Source organism: Nematostella vectensis, chromosome 4 (assembly GCF_932526225.1).
Source record: "Nematostella vectensis chromosome 4, jaNemVect1.1, whole genome shotgun sequence".
Lineage (NCBI taxonomy): Eukaryota > Metazoa > Cnidaria > Anthozoa > Actiniaria > Edwardsiidae > Nematostella > Nematostella vectensis.
The window spans coordinates 12,221,335-12,234,161 of NC_064037.1; the positions used below are offsets into that span (position 1 = coordinate 12,221,335).

Genomic DNA, 12,827 nt, shown 5'->3' on the forward strand with positions numbered 1-12,827 from the left:
CGGTGGGGCGAGGAAGAGCCCAGCCAACAGCCTCCCCAGAATAATCAATGTGATGGTAACTTGGTGAAGAGAGTTGTCTCGGAGTGTTTTTTTACTAGTATCAACATTGTTTCATCGGTGGCGAAGGTTTGCGGATCCTGTGGCAATCTATTCCTTGACAAGGTCAGTTGCAGTGAATTTCTAGGTTAAAACGATGCCTTTAGCTTATCCCTACAATGATTTACTACGGGTGTGGCCCCATAGACGCTTTGAAATTCAAAATCGCGGGAAACTTGAGTAAGTAGTATAGCGACATGGTATAGCGAGTTTGAAACCTTGACGGTTGTTACTAAATCTATCTACAGATGTCTGAAAGGAAAGCAGTAATAAAAAATGCCGACATGGCAGAAGATATGCAAACTGATGCTATTGAATGCGCCACACAAGCACTAGAGAAATTCAACATCGAGAAAGACATCGCGGCTTTCATCAAGAAAGAGTTTGACAAGAAATACAACCCTACATGGCATTGCATCGTTGGCAGGAACTTCGGCTCTTATGTGACACACGAGACCAAGCATTTTATCTACTTTTACCTCGGACAAGTTGCTATTCTGTTGTTCAAGTCTGGATGAATAAAGAACATTATTTCCTGAGGCGAACATTTGATGATAAATTTAGTCAATGCAATTGCAAAAGCCATTCGATGTTTCCCGAAAGTGTACGCCCAAAATAGCTGTACAAATATCTTATTCAAACATTTCGTTAAAAAGGTTGATCACATTCCTTTCTCAATTTATTCCCGTTTGTCTTTCCGCATAGTTGCATGCTAATGTTTTTTTTCGTTTTCAAACATGACGATTTTGTAAAATAAAATGGACGCCTATCAACAGACAACTAATTTCGTTATGCAATTACAGCGACAAGATGTGTATATATATATTTAGTAGTTAAAGAGTTTAAATTGACAAAAAATACTTGGCTTGAAAAAAGTTGGCGGTTTATTTTTCTTTGTTGTTAGTTACTACCAGGGAGATGAGACCCCCCCCCCCCCCCCACACACACACAATTGTAAACGCTTTTTCAAATAAGAGTGGTTTCGTATAAATGGAACATTAGTACTAACTTGGGATGGTGCTGGAGCAAGTTCAGCCACAAATAAAATCATTTCAACAAAACATGTAACAAATAATTTTCCTGTATTTGTTCTTTGTATTTTATTCGGGCACAGGCCGGTACCCAGGATTTTTCTTGGGGTGGGGTGGTGAAATTCGAGAAAGGGGACCTGATTTTTCTTGAGGGGGGGGGGAGGAGCAAGTCGATAAAAAAACACCCCTGAAAGAGCATATGCCTTTGCCTCATCTCCAAGATATGTTTATCTCCAGATTTGGTTACAATAAAGTAACTGACTTATGGATTGATGGCATACCAGAGTGATCTAGCTTATGCTTTACAGTTTTGTCAACAAAAAGCACGTCTATTACCCTATTGAGAAACAAAAACAGACTTTCGCCCCCCCCCCCCTCCCTCCCCTGGGGCACATCAGACCTCAGAATGAAACAAGAAGTTTGTTCTTTTTGTAGTTCATATCAGCAATTTCAAACAGAATATGTTCTTGCAGACATCCTTCGGGTGCACATAGATGTCATGAAAAAAAAATCGATGTCCCATCACACCCAAGCTATGCAGCTGCCTTGCTTAACTTGTTCCATAGACTTGAAAACAACATGCACGTTAGAAGATTTGGAACCTAAGGCCTGGAGGAACAGAGTTCTAATAGGCCGAATCTTAGTAAACCACAAATTTCCCTCTTAATTGGCAATATATAACTTTTATGCAATGCACTGTTCGATAGAAAATCCAGTCCAGTTACGTTGCATGATCTGAACTATTACCCTGTGGCGCATGAACTGTCCACGTGCCAGTCAAAATGTGCCTGACCAATCCTGCTGCCCTTGCCACCCGATGTGACAGGATCATATTTAACAAAAACATTACACCAAAAACTGGTATTCGACTCAGACAAATTTTCATCTTTAATTAGACTTTTTTTCTGCCTTGAAGAAGTCTTATTAAAGACGACATATTTATTCTTCTGGTTCATGAACACAACAATTTGGCTTTATGTATTTATTCACAAAAACGTTAGATGCATCCTCAGAAATAGAAATACATCCTCAAGCACCCAGGGCATCAAGGTAAGCACAAGGAGGCACGAGAACAAGACAGTGGATGGGGTCAGGAGAGAAGAGAGTCTTCGTAATCAAGCATAACCAAGACATAAACCATTTAGAGTAGTGTTTATTTTCAAGCAAATGCTGCAATTGAACAATGTTAGTGAAAAGGGACAAAAAAATAAGGAAAAAAGCTAGTTGTCCTTTTTGGAAGGTAAAAAAAGAAAACATTGTAGGGGAAATATTCAAACCATTTAGTTGTTTATTAGAAAGCATACCACCTCAATGTAATGCCTCCAGAGTGCCAAGTCCCTGATATCAGTGATCCAGATAAGGGTGACATTACATGATCCACCAAAGAGAAGAGTGAAATCAATGATCCAATCCAACTGCTAAACTCCAAAATAAAAACAAGTCCGTCCTGAATCCATCCCTATTGCTATCCATGTTTATCCATGGTGATCCCTTTTCCCTTCCAATGTTAAATGCATCCCTTTATCTGTTACAAGACAAGTGAAAGTATTGTCATTAAAACGTCAAATACACACTTTGAACATCACAAATTTACTGCCAAGGAATTCTAGGAAATATGGTGCATATTTTGTGGTCAGTAAAGGTAAACTTTATTTCGAACCATGGCTAGAAGCAACTACAAAAAAGAAAAAAAAACTGATATATGAGTAGAAAAAGTAATCGCGGAAGTGGTTAAATTAAAACTAAGGCTACATAGGCTAAAAACCTATGCATACCATATTCCAGTGAATGATCCAATCCGGTCTTTAGAAGACAGATCCTGTGTCCTGTCCGACATTTGGCAAGTTCACATGCCCTTTATGGGTCCTGAATGAAATATGCATGATTTCCCTTGCACATGTCATCTACAAAATAAGGCCATACAAATTTCAAGCTATACACATTTGCAACATTTAAAAAAGTGCCATTCAACGAAATGTCTACTTGACTGGATGCGAAAAACATGACTATAAAAACAACTTCCTGGCCTCAGTATCAGCCTATAGTTATAATACGAATGTGTGCAAACACAGTGTCTATTCTGTCCTCATATCAAAGCAGATCTTTTATGGAGGTTAGCTATGAGCGTGAACTGGATCTTGATTTTGAGCGGGACCGGCGAGGTGACCCTGATGGGGATCGTGAGTAGGACTTAGGTCTACGACGAGGTGACCTTGAGCGGCTGCGGGACCTTCTCCTCGGAGAGGGGCTCCTTGAGCGGGAGTGACTTCGAGATTGCAAGTCTGATTTCACCCTTATGTAGGAGGTTTCACCCTAGGAAAGGACAAAAAGCTCTTCTTAATATATCATAATATACATCAAATATTTTAAATCCTTTAAAAACCCAGGTTTTAGAAAAAGCCTCTAGGGAACAATTTGTCAGAGTAGGTGACAATATACAAGGATAGACTGCACATCTGAGAACACAAGTTCTAATAAGTTGTTCCCCAGAGCTTACATCTGTTGTTTCATTTCTTTTTGTAAGTAAGAAAGACACTTGGAACTCGAAAGATGGCCATTTTCTAGGCACTTACCTCGTGTGATCTAAATTTGGAATCATCAAGATTCCTGATTGCAAACTTCATGTCGTCATATCTAGCAAATTCCACTACACCAGTCCCATCCTTGAACACATCAGTAAACAGGACATCTCCTGCTTCGCGCATGTGGTCTTTCAGGTCTTGCCAACTACCGGTGGGTGGGAGGCCTGAAACTTGGACTCTAAAGTCAGAGCGTCTTGGTGGTGGGCCTCTACCACGAGAGCTAAAACCTCCTCCACCACCTCTTCCGCCTCCGCCTCCACCACCACCACCACCACCACCACCCCTACCACTTCCACCTCGGGGGAACTCGACTCTTATGCGGTAGCCATCAAATTCATGACCATCTCTGCCTTTCACTGCATCTTCAGCATCTCTGAAAAAAAAAATGGTTGTATCAGCAGGGCATTTCCCCTTTATAAGCTTCGCCTCTACTCTATTAATTATTTACATGTCTGAGAGCTACAATTTTATCCTTGAAGAGCCAAGATAAAACTAATAAGAAGGAACTGTATGAAGAAAAGGACACTAGCTATATAGAAAATGACATATTATAATATAATTTTGCAGTCTAGTCGAATAAGTTACGAGGAAGAAAAAGCTAAATCAAAGTATTTAAGAACATAGCTTGATGTTTGAATTGAAATTCCGAAGCGCCAATTTACAACGGTTTTCTACAGTATAATTTCAAGACCACAAAATGTTGTTTCCGATAGTGCAAACTTTAATTACATGACTATCACAGAGAATCGATGCCCTCGAAGCTTACCTTGGGTCCTCAAATTCGACGAAAGCGAACGGTGGACCAGCACCACGACGATTTTTCAAGTCTACATCAGCGATGTGCCCGTACTTGTAAAATATGTCATGCAAATCTTTTTCGCGGACATCTTGAGGCAAATTGCCCACGTAAACGCGACAGTCATTGCTGTTGCTTCTATTCATGTTGCTACTCATTAAACTTAAGGTGGTTTCCGTTAACCGGTCAGTATCTGAGGGTTTTAGTTTAGGAATTCGGAGGAAGAAGCTGTCTACTCGAATGGCGTCGCTTGTGAAAGAGACAAAGCCCACGTGGCGTCACGATAAACGGGGTGCACCGCGTACAACACAGGGGCAACGGCACAGGGAGCCAGTTAAGTCAAATGCCCATCCTTTCTTTGTGTAGGCCGGAGCGGTCTCCGAGATGATACGTATATCCTTTCTAGGAAGCTCATATATCAATATCCTAGCCGTCGGCAAATATATATATTTTTTTACAAGAACCTGTAATTTTCAGTTGGGGCTGGGCCGTGCTTATTTTTGGAGTATTTTAACGAAAATGTTCTGATTTTCTTTTTCAAATCCTCCCAGAACCAAAAGAGAACAAGCATTTCTTCTAACGTCCAGTCCTGTCTTCATCAGGGTGTATACAGTGTAGGCGCTTATCCTGAGGGGGGGGGGGGGGGGGGGGAACATTTCACATTAGTTGAGGGAGGCGCTTGTTTGAGTATGATGTGCGGTGAACGCCACCCTGGTTCCAGAGCCTCGAACGTCTTTCTATTTAGTGGCCAGCGAGGTTGAGACGAGACCATAGTGGATTCAACAAGCAAGCAAGCGATTGTACTGGTCATTTGTCCCATGAGTTCTTTGATAGACTCGTTCCGAGGATAACTGCAAGCTTATCCACGATTTTTTTCATCTTGAAGCGCTTTCCCGAGAAAATGTTGTATTCCCCACCGCCTATGCACAGATTCTTGTCACTAACTCTACAGTAATGATCCAATGGGTTTTCAGATGAATGTTGTTGTTTTTAAATCAGGTTTTCATGCGCTTTTCATACTCATGAATCTGATTCCCGAGCGAAGAGATACATCCAAGGTAGCACCACGTGAAACTGACACATGCTAATCACAAAGGAAGCGAGGCAAAAGTCGAAATAGCGCTTCGAGAGGCCAGAGCCTCGTCTCAACCTCGCTGGCCACTAAATAGAGAGACGTTCGAGGCTCTGGAACCAGGGTAGGTGACCGCTGACTAGCTGCTCACAGATGACAAAAGGTGCTCGTTCAAGAAATAATGCTACATTCCCATGCTAACCATTTACTATTTCTATCAGGTGATTACTTTATCGAAATCAACCAATACTGTAATTTAAATTGTGTTTTATTTAACAATGCCATGGCTATTTATCCCGGGGGCGGAGGGGACTCTAGAAAAGTAGATGGGGGTGCTCAACCAATCTTTTAGGGTATAAAATTCTTACCAACTGCTATCTCTTAGGGGGTGTTTTAGGATTTTCCCGATTTTTCCGTTGTTGACCACGCCCTTAGGATTAAATTGATTTTGCTGTCGAGCACCCCCGTCTATTTTCTCGAAGTCCACCCCCCCCTCCGCTCCCCCAGGCTATTTATCTACCCTGTTCCAGATGTTCTTGTACCGCCGAATATCCGAAAGCGCTACTAGGAAATGCCGATGACCGGGAGCAAGGCCTGTCGGGAAATGTCTGTGAGCAGCAAGGTACTATTTTTACTGTACCAAAATCGTTTTCTAATATTTGTCAATATGTTCTGTCTTTATCCTTCTTGTTTTGTTAGGTACTAAAATGTAAGACGGGTTATTCCAGGTCTGAATCCACTATCATAATTTGAAACCAGAGTGGATGGCTGCTATGCCTGAGCTTAAGTTCTCATAGGTAACATTGCGAAAACCTGCATCTTCAATCATGCCTTTAAATTCCTCCTGCAAAATAATAACAAAACATAGAGTGAGATGGTTTCATTGCAACAGGAACGTGGCAACGGTTGACTAAAACAGGACGGACTGTTTTTACTTGCAATTTTCCTCTTTCACCTTTGAACACCTAATTCGAAATTTCAACGTTTTTAAGGCAAACAGTGAATGGCAAATAGCAGTTGCAAGACCGAAATGAGCTTATGGGTACAAGAACTGCAGCGATGCCAGAGCCAGACATTAACGACCTTTAATGGATTATCGTATAATTGATCCATATTAATCTGCTTTTGGTTGAAGTATATTGGAGTCTATGGTAGCTTTTGGTCGTAGAATTGTCATCTGCCAATCGCCATTTGAACTGACCACAATTTTTTTTTGAAATAGGTGTATGTTGGCTAAATCTACGGGATGCAATTAGTTATATCCTTGCTTCCTAAATCTGTTGGCTGGATTTCCAGAACATCTTGAGCCTCCCCCTGTGTAAAAGTCTGTACAGGACCCGAAATGATCCCAGGACCCGAAACGATCCCAGGACCCGAAACGATCCCCAAAAGTTCCCCAACTGATCCCGGGACCCGAAACGATCCCCAAGAGTCCCCGAAATGAACCCCAAGGAATTGCAAGTAATGGACAAACAAAAGGAATGTGGAAGGATTGGCTTTCAGTTTTAAAAACATATGAAACATTTTAGCGTTATTTGTGTTACTATCAGAGTAATAAGATTTTAATATACGACATGCGCGGGAAATACAGTGGTTGAGTCAGAAATTGGGGTCAAATGACAATTTCCGTGATAGTAATTTGAAGAACCAGGCGTGAATAAATCATAAATCTCCACACCGATCCACATATAAAACATAAGGTTACTTTTGTTCATGTTTGTTTGTATTCGGTGAATGAAAGACCTATCATATCATGAAATCATGCAGGGTTGTACGGCCGACTACATAAAGGGAATTCAAAACTCACATAAATATTGCTTTCAACTAAAGCCACATCTTGCAACGGTAGTAAAAGGGTTGTCCGAGTGCATTAATCAGTGTGCTTTTGTCATTCCGCCATCTTCTCGGCCAAACCGGCTGCCTAAAATGTGTCGGTAAATATTCGCTCATGTAAACATGGATTTCGTGGTGAAATACACGTTTGGTTGTCAAATGAATATGGAATTTTAGGGGTGATGTTTACCGGAAACGAGATTTATATTGTCAGAGTCATGTTTCGGAACTGCAAATGTTTAGAGTGTGATGGAAGGTCAACAGTTTGGTTGTTCTGAGCAAGGCTGTGCTATGTTAATGTTATATTCATTTCAGTAGCAATTAAAAGTTGTGTATTTGTTTTGGACTCTGTTTATGGGTTTACCGCTGGGGCAAAACCCTTAATTACCCTTTAAGATTTGTAAGTGATTTTTTCTGCTTTGCCTTTGTCAATTACCGCAATTCCTTGAGGTCGATTTCGGGGACTCCTCGGTATGGTTTCGGGTCCCGGGATCACTTGGGGTAATTTTGGGGATCATTTCGGGTCCTGGGATCGTTTCAGGTCCTGGGATCATTTCGAGTCGTGTACAAGTCTGTAAGTTTAGTCTGTTGGAGTAGTGCTTCTGATAGAGTAGCAGCCTTTACTGTGGGGTACATCATAAATAAGGTCACTGGTAATCAGGTCCATACCACAGGGGGTGGAGGGGGGTCCATAGGTATTGTATGAAGAAGGGAAGTATTTTGACCATCATGACAGGAGCAAAAAATGGCAAAGTTCAAATTGTAATGTCGTCTTAGCTTATATTTGCTTGATTTTTTTAATAGATGTTTCTGTGTAATATAAACCAAAATAAGCTTTAGTATTTTTGGTAGATGATCCGTTCTTGAGATATTGCAAATTGTAAGACTCTTGATTTGTCTGAGATTGCCCAATTTGGGCGAAATTGCTACTTTTTTCATGATCTATGGCAACTTTGCTCAATCATATCTCAAGAATGGATCACCTACCAAAAAATACTAAAGCTTGTTTTGTTTTATATTATGTATGGAACCTCTAGGCAAAATTTAAACAAAATATAAACACAACCTTACAATTTAAATTTTGCCTTTTTTTGCTCCTGTCGACGACCATCATAGAAAACCTATGTTTTGGTGGTCAAAGGGGGTGCAACCCTCCCTTGTGTGTGCACCTGGGTGATTACCTGATTGGGGAACTGTCTTATGCTCTCTACCAGATACTGATATGAATTCCAGTCACTGGCAACCACGTGACCCATGACAGGGATCACATTGAAGGAGAAACCGTCATATAACCTATAGTAAATAATAATATCACAATTAACAGCTAAAAAGGTCTTCTTAAAGGTCTTCTTCTAAGGTCTTCTTTGTTAAGCAGGTGTTTGGCATTGGCATTTTCAAAGGATATAACGTTCACATGGAAGTAAACTCATCGTCCGGGGTTGGCAATGAAAAGTGTTATCTACAGAAGTTAACAGTGTCATCAAGAGAGAGAACAAAGAAGTTGAGACCACAAGGGTCTGCATGAAATGATAAGGTGTTATATACTGAAGCCACACTATGAAGAGCTTTGTTTTATAGAGATTAACCTTTCAAATGACTTTCATCTCCAATCAACAGACTAACCCCAGCTAATAGCTGGGATTTGCTAAGGAGGGGTACACAGGCATAACTATCATCTAAAAAACACTGGATGATCGCTTGATTCTTCGATAAGAAAAGGAGCACTTTGGAGGCTGAGGGGGTGGGGGTGGGTGAAGGTTGCATGACTACCTGTGTCCATCACTTGCTACCTGTTACCATTGTACTAATAGAGCAGTAACAATGGACTGATCAAGAAAAGTTGCTGCAGTCAACTGCAACCAACTGCTTTATGACCCACCTTGCTAGCACTGGGTTTGTGACTTGGCTGAACTCAAGACAAAGAAATCGGCCTCCTGGAGACAGCACCCTGAATGCTTCATACAACGCCTAGTGAGAATATTATATGTCATCTTCTAGAGTCTCTATACAATGCCTAGTGAATAAATAATACGTTATCCACTAGATCCCTCATACAACACCTTGTAAAATATATACAGATATATATAAAGACAAACTCACCTCTTGAATTCTTGTAACATTCCTTATGCCAAATGCAATAGTGTAGGCATCAAAAGAATCATCAGCAAATGGCAAAGACTGGGCATCTCCAGCCACCCAGGATATACCTGCACAAACATAAATAGCTCCCTGATATATGGAACTGCCATTGACACTGCACATCAAACAGGCCTTGACAATCAAATTTGTCTGAGTGTACATCCACTCTACATATATTATACAGTCCATACAACGTTTAAAACTGGTCCTTAACAAGTCAAGGATGGGAGTTTCTTTTGCTAAGTGGTCCCGTCACAGTGAGTTCATTCAATGATGAGCCCTTAATGAATTAAGACTGATTAATACCCAACCGTTTTAAGAATGGATAAATGATTTTGGGTGAGGTTTTGCTGGGTCAACACTACTAAAACAATCAATTGTGTCTAAATTCTGGAATGCATATGGTAAAACAGAAAGTGAAATGAACTTCAGGGATATGACAGAAAAACATGACGTGACATTTCAAATAAGCCCTTTTCACATCTAATAAGGCAGAGTACTGTGTCATTGAAAATTTGAGCTTTTTGTCCCTGAGCCCATTACAATACATAGAGCAATCTTTTAAAAAGCCAAAATCTGGATATGTGCATTTTGGCTTCATGTTATTTGTGTTTTGAAAATCAGTCCGGAATACAAGGAACCGATGGCCATGGTGAGAAACCGTGTCTCCTTTATCTATCTTGAATTGCGCATTTTCCAGGTTTTTCCATCATGTCAACTTCACACACAAAAAAGACCTTCTGCTAGGGGTAAAAAAATCCAAACAAAATACCATGATTTGACACATTTCTTACCTTTTTTTAGATTCAATGTTTGTCCTTTCTTTTTCCCAATGCGTAACATATATTTATTGATGTCACACACAGTGACATGAGATGACAAATTTTCCGTTTCCTTTTTCTGTTTCGCCTTTTTCTTGGTATGATTTAGGAATCTGAATGCAATATCACCTGAAAAGAGAGTATATAACAAATAAAGATGACCAACCTACAAAACCTAATAACTACTAAAGAATTTAAAAAAATATAATAATTAAGAACGCTGACATAAATACAAGTGTTATATCCTTGTAAATAAACATCTGGCAGATTGGACAATTTAACACATTGACGAGGATATACAACACTTTCGTTGGGGTATAATCCGGTATGTTTAACATAACACGGCAAAAAAATTTCAAACAACCATTAACACGAACATGCTCAATTAAAAACACAATTGACCCCTCAACCGGCCTGTACCGGCTTTGGGAAGTACCCACATCCCAAAAAATTCATAAATGCAAAATAAAGACAACAAGATGAAGATACTAGGGCATCAGTCTAAGGGATAAATGGTCTTGCAGATATGCATCCAACCAAGGTGTTGGCATCTACTCTTAAGCCAAATAATAGCACAGGTTCTTTGACAAATCTCGAATCGAACAAGGAGAGAAAAGCAGAATCACCCCTCTCAATAAAACGCTCAAAATACCACACAAGGGAGAGAGATCAGAAAACACAGCTCAAGACACAAATAGATACCTTTATTCTGATCCTCCAGGTACATTTCCATGGCCTTAAAACACAATGTCCACTCCTTGAAGGCTTGTACAACCACGAAGATGTCTTTACGTATTGCAAAGCATTCTGGGAGATCCAGGGGAAAATTCACGAGGGGAGGGCCAGTCAACACTCCTCTCCCCAAAGTCAGATGGTTTTTTATAAGTTTTTCCACACCGAAGCCAAACGAATCAATTCCAGGTCATACAGACCCAAAAATCAAATCAACCTCATACAGGGAAAGCCAAACAAGAAAAAATCATCATGAATCCACCTTTGCTTGCAAATATCCATAAGCAAAGCACTCAATTATGCCCCAAAAGACTTCATGATGTCCTGAGACACTCTCCTAATATGCTCATAGCTGTATTTTTGATGAAAAATACAAGCAACCATCATCTTGTGCTGGCTTCAGCACAACGACAAGGGATTAAAAGTGGGGACCGCAAAGCACTGTTGGAAAGCTTGGATACCGCTGACTAGGTGCAGCTGTGTTTGACTTTGACGGGCTGTATAAAACTCAGAATAGGGGGGGAGGTATCTGTTTTCAGTCTGTTTTTTGGAGTCAATGGGTTAAAAGGCATTTTTACTATACAATTCACACAGTTTGTGTAGCAAACTTTGGAGGCTTCATAATATTTAAAAAATGTGCTCATATATTCATATATTTTTAAGACTTTCTCATGCCACTTATTTTTAATACTTTCTTGCAGGAACTAACAGGAACAGTTCCATAAATTTATAGGGAGCCTAGGTAATGCATAATTAAGTCCCAACATTCCATACAGTATCTAGTTATTTTTTAGCAAAACCTAGTGCTATTTAAGCCTTCTTCCCAATTCTACTTGTTAATACCTGTTCCCCCTGCCACATCTAGTAGCTTTGTGCCGGGTGCTGGGTTCATGACTGATATAAACCTGTCCTTCCATAGACGGTGAATCCCAAAACTCATCAAGTCATTCATCACGTCATATGATGTGGCAACATTCTCAAACACATGATAAACTGAAAATAAATAAATTGGTTACTATAGGCCAATAAAGGTTTCACAGTTGGCTTCAAATAGATGGGCCTCAAGACAAGCCTAATTTTTGTGAGAATGTTCATACATTCTCTGTATCCACCCGCATTGGCTTTCTTGGGTTTTTTCGCATGTTTACTGTATTTCACCCGATTTCACAAGATTTCTGTCCAAGTTGGGTTGACAGTTATGTGTTTAGGTGAGGCGCTTAGGGTGTGTAGGTAGGCTGTATAGAGGATAATCACATCTATTCAAATAGGTATAAAGGTTTCAAATTTTTCCATTTGAGGAATTTCCCGCACATTCTGGTAGCCGGAACCTCCATTTTACTCTTATTTATCTCGATGTATGGATGAGAAAATGGTTTTTGTATTTTAACGAGAGCACAACAATTGCTGTGGAAAAAAGTAAGAAGTAGAAGTACCTTTCTCCGTCTTTTCTTGTTCTGTAACAGTCTCAAAACCAAAGTGTGTTTGCTTCTCGTGTGCTTCATCGCTATAAACACTGCGAAATCCTATCTGCGAGTTGGTGAGAGCTCCACGTTTCGCAGAATTCCGTAAAGTTCTTATAACATTGCGGCACAAGGTGGCCGCCATCTTGAATAAGTCCCAGAATCCACTGCGTCGCGGGTTGTTTTCATTCCGGGATTTCGCACTTGTTCGGCGGATTTTTGACAGAATGGTAGCAGTTTACGCCGAGAAGGTTTTGATTGATTC

General features: G+C 40.3%; 3 protein-coding genes across 4 annotated transcripts; 1 reads left to right on the top strand and 2 right to left on the bottom strand.

Moving 5' to 3' along the window:
- Positions 1 to 8: 8 nt before the first annotated feature.
- LOC5516649 (dynein light chain LC6, flagellar outer arm) lies at positions 9 to 1,157 on the top strand. Its single transcript, XM_001636595.3, has 2 exons — positions 9 to 162; positions 345 to 1,157. The coding sequence occupies exon 2, from the start codon at positions 345 to 347 to the stop codon at positions 612 to 614; it is 270 nt and encodes an 89-aa protein (XP_001636645.1). The 5' UTR covers positions 9 to 162; the 3' UTR covers positions 615 to 1,157.
- Positions 1,158 to 2,264: 1,107 nt separating this feature from the next.
- LOC5516594 (serine/arginine-rich splicing factor 1) lies at positions 2,265 to 4,781 on the bottom strand. 2 transcript variants are annotated; one of them, XR_004297186.2, is made up of 4 exons: positions 4,476 to 4,781; positions 3,701 to 4,082; positions 2,903 to 3,440; positions 2,265 to 2,652 (listed from the first exon to the last, which is right to left on the bottom strand). XR_004297186.2 is itself a non-coding variant. In XM_032386422.2 (3 exons), exons 1-3 carry the CDS (start codon positions 4,661 to 4,663, stop codon positions 3,246 to 3,248), a joined length of 765 nt encoding a protein of 254 aa, XP_032242313.2. In that variant the 5' UTR covers positions 4,664 to 4,781; the 3' UTR covers positions 2,265 to 3,245. The 2 variants fall into 2 exon arrangements, 1 of the variants encoding a protein (XP_032242313.2); XM_032386422.2 differs by having other exon boundaries at positions 2,265 to 3,440.
- A 1,046-nt stretch (positions 4,782 to 5,827) lies between these two features.
- LOC5516595 (2-methoxy-6-polyprenyl-1,4-benzoquinol methylase, mitochondrial) lies at positions 5,828 to 12,786 on the bottom strand. The gene is made up of 7 exons (XM_001636660.3): positions 12,536 to 12,786; positions 11,946 to 12,095; positions 10,344 to 10,499; positions 9,511 to 9,617; positions 9,290 to 9,378; positions 8,592 to 8,703; positions 5,828 to 6,421 (listed from the first exon to the last, which is right to left on the bottom strand). Exons 1-7 carry the CDS (start codon positions 12,705 to 12,707, stop codon positions 6,320 to 6,322), a joined length of 888 nt encoding a protein of 295 aa, XP_001636710.2. The 5' UTR covers positions 12,708 to 12,786; the 3' UTR covers positions 5,828 to 6,319.
- Between the last annotated feature and the right edge of the window lie 41 nt (positions 12,787 to 12,827).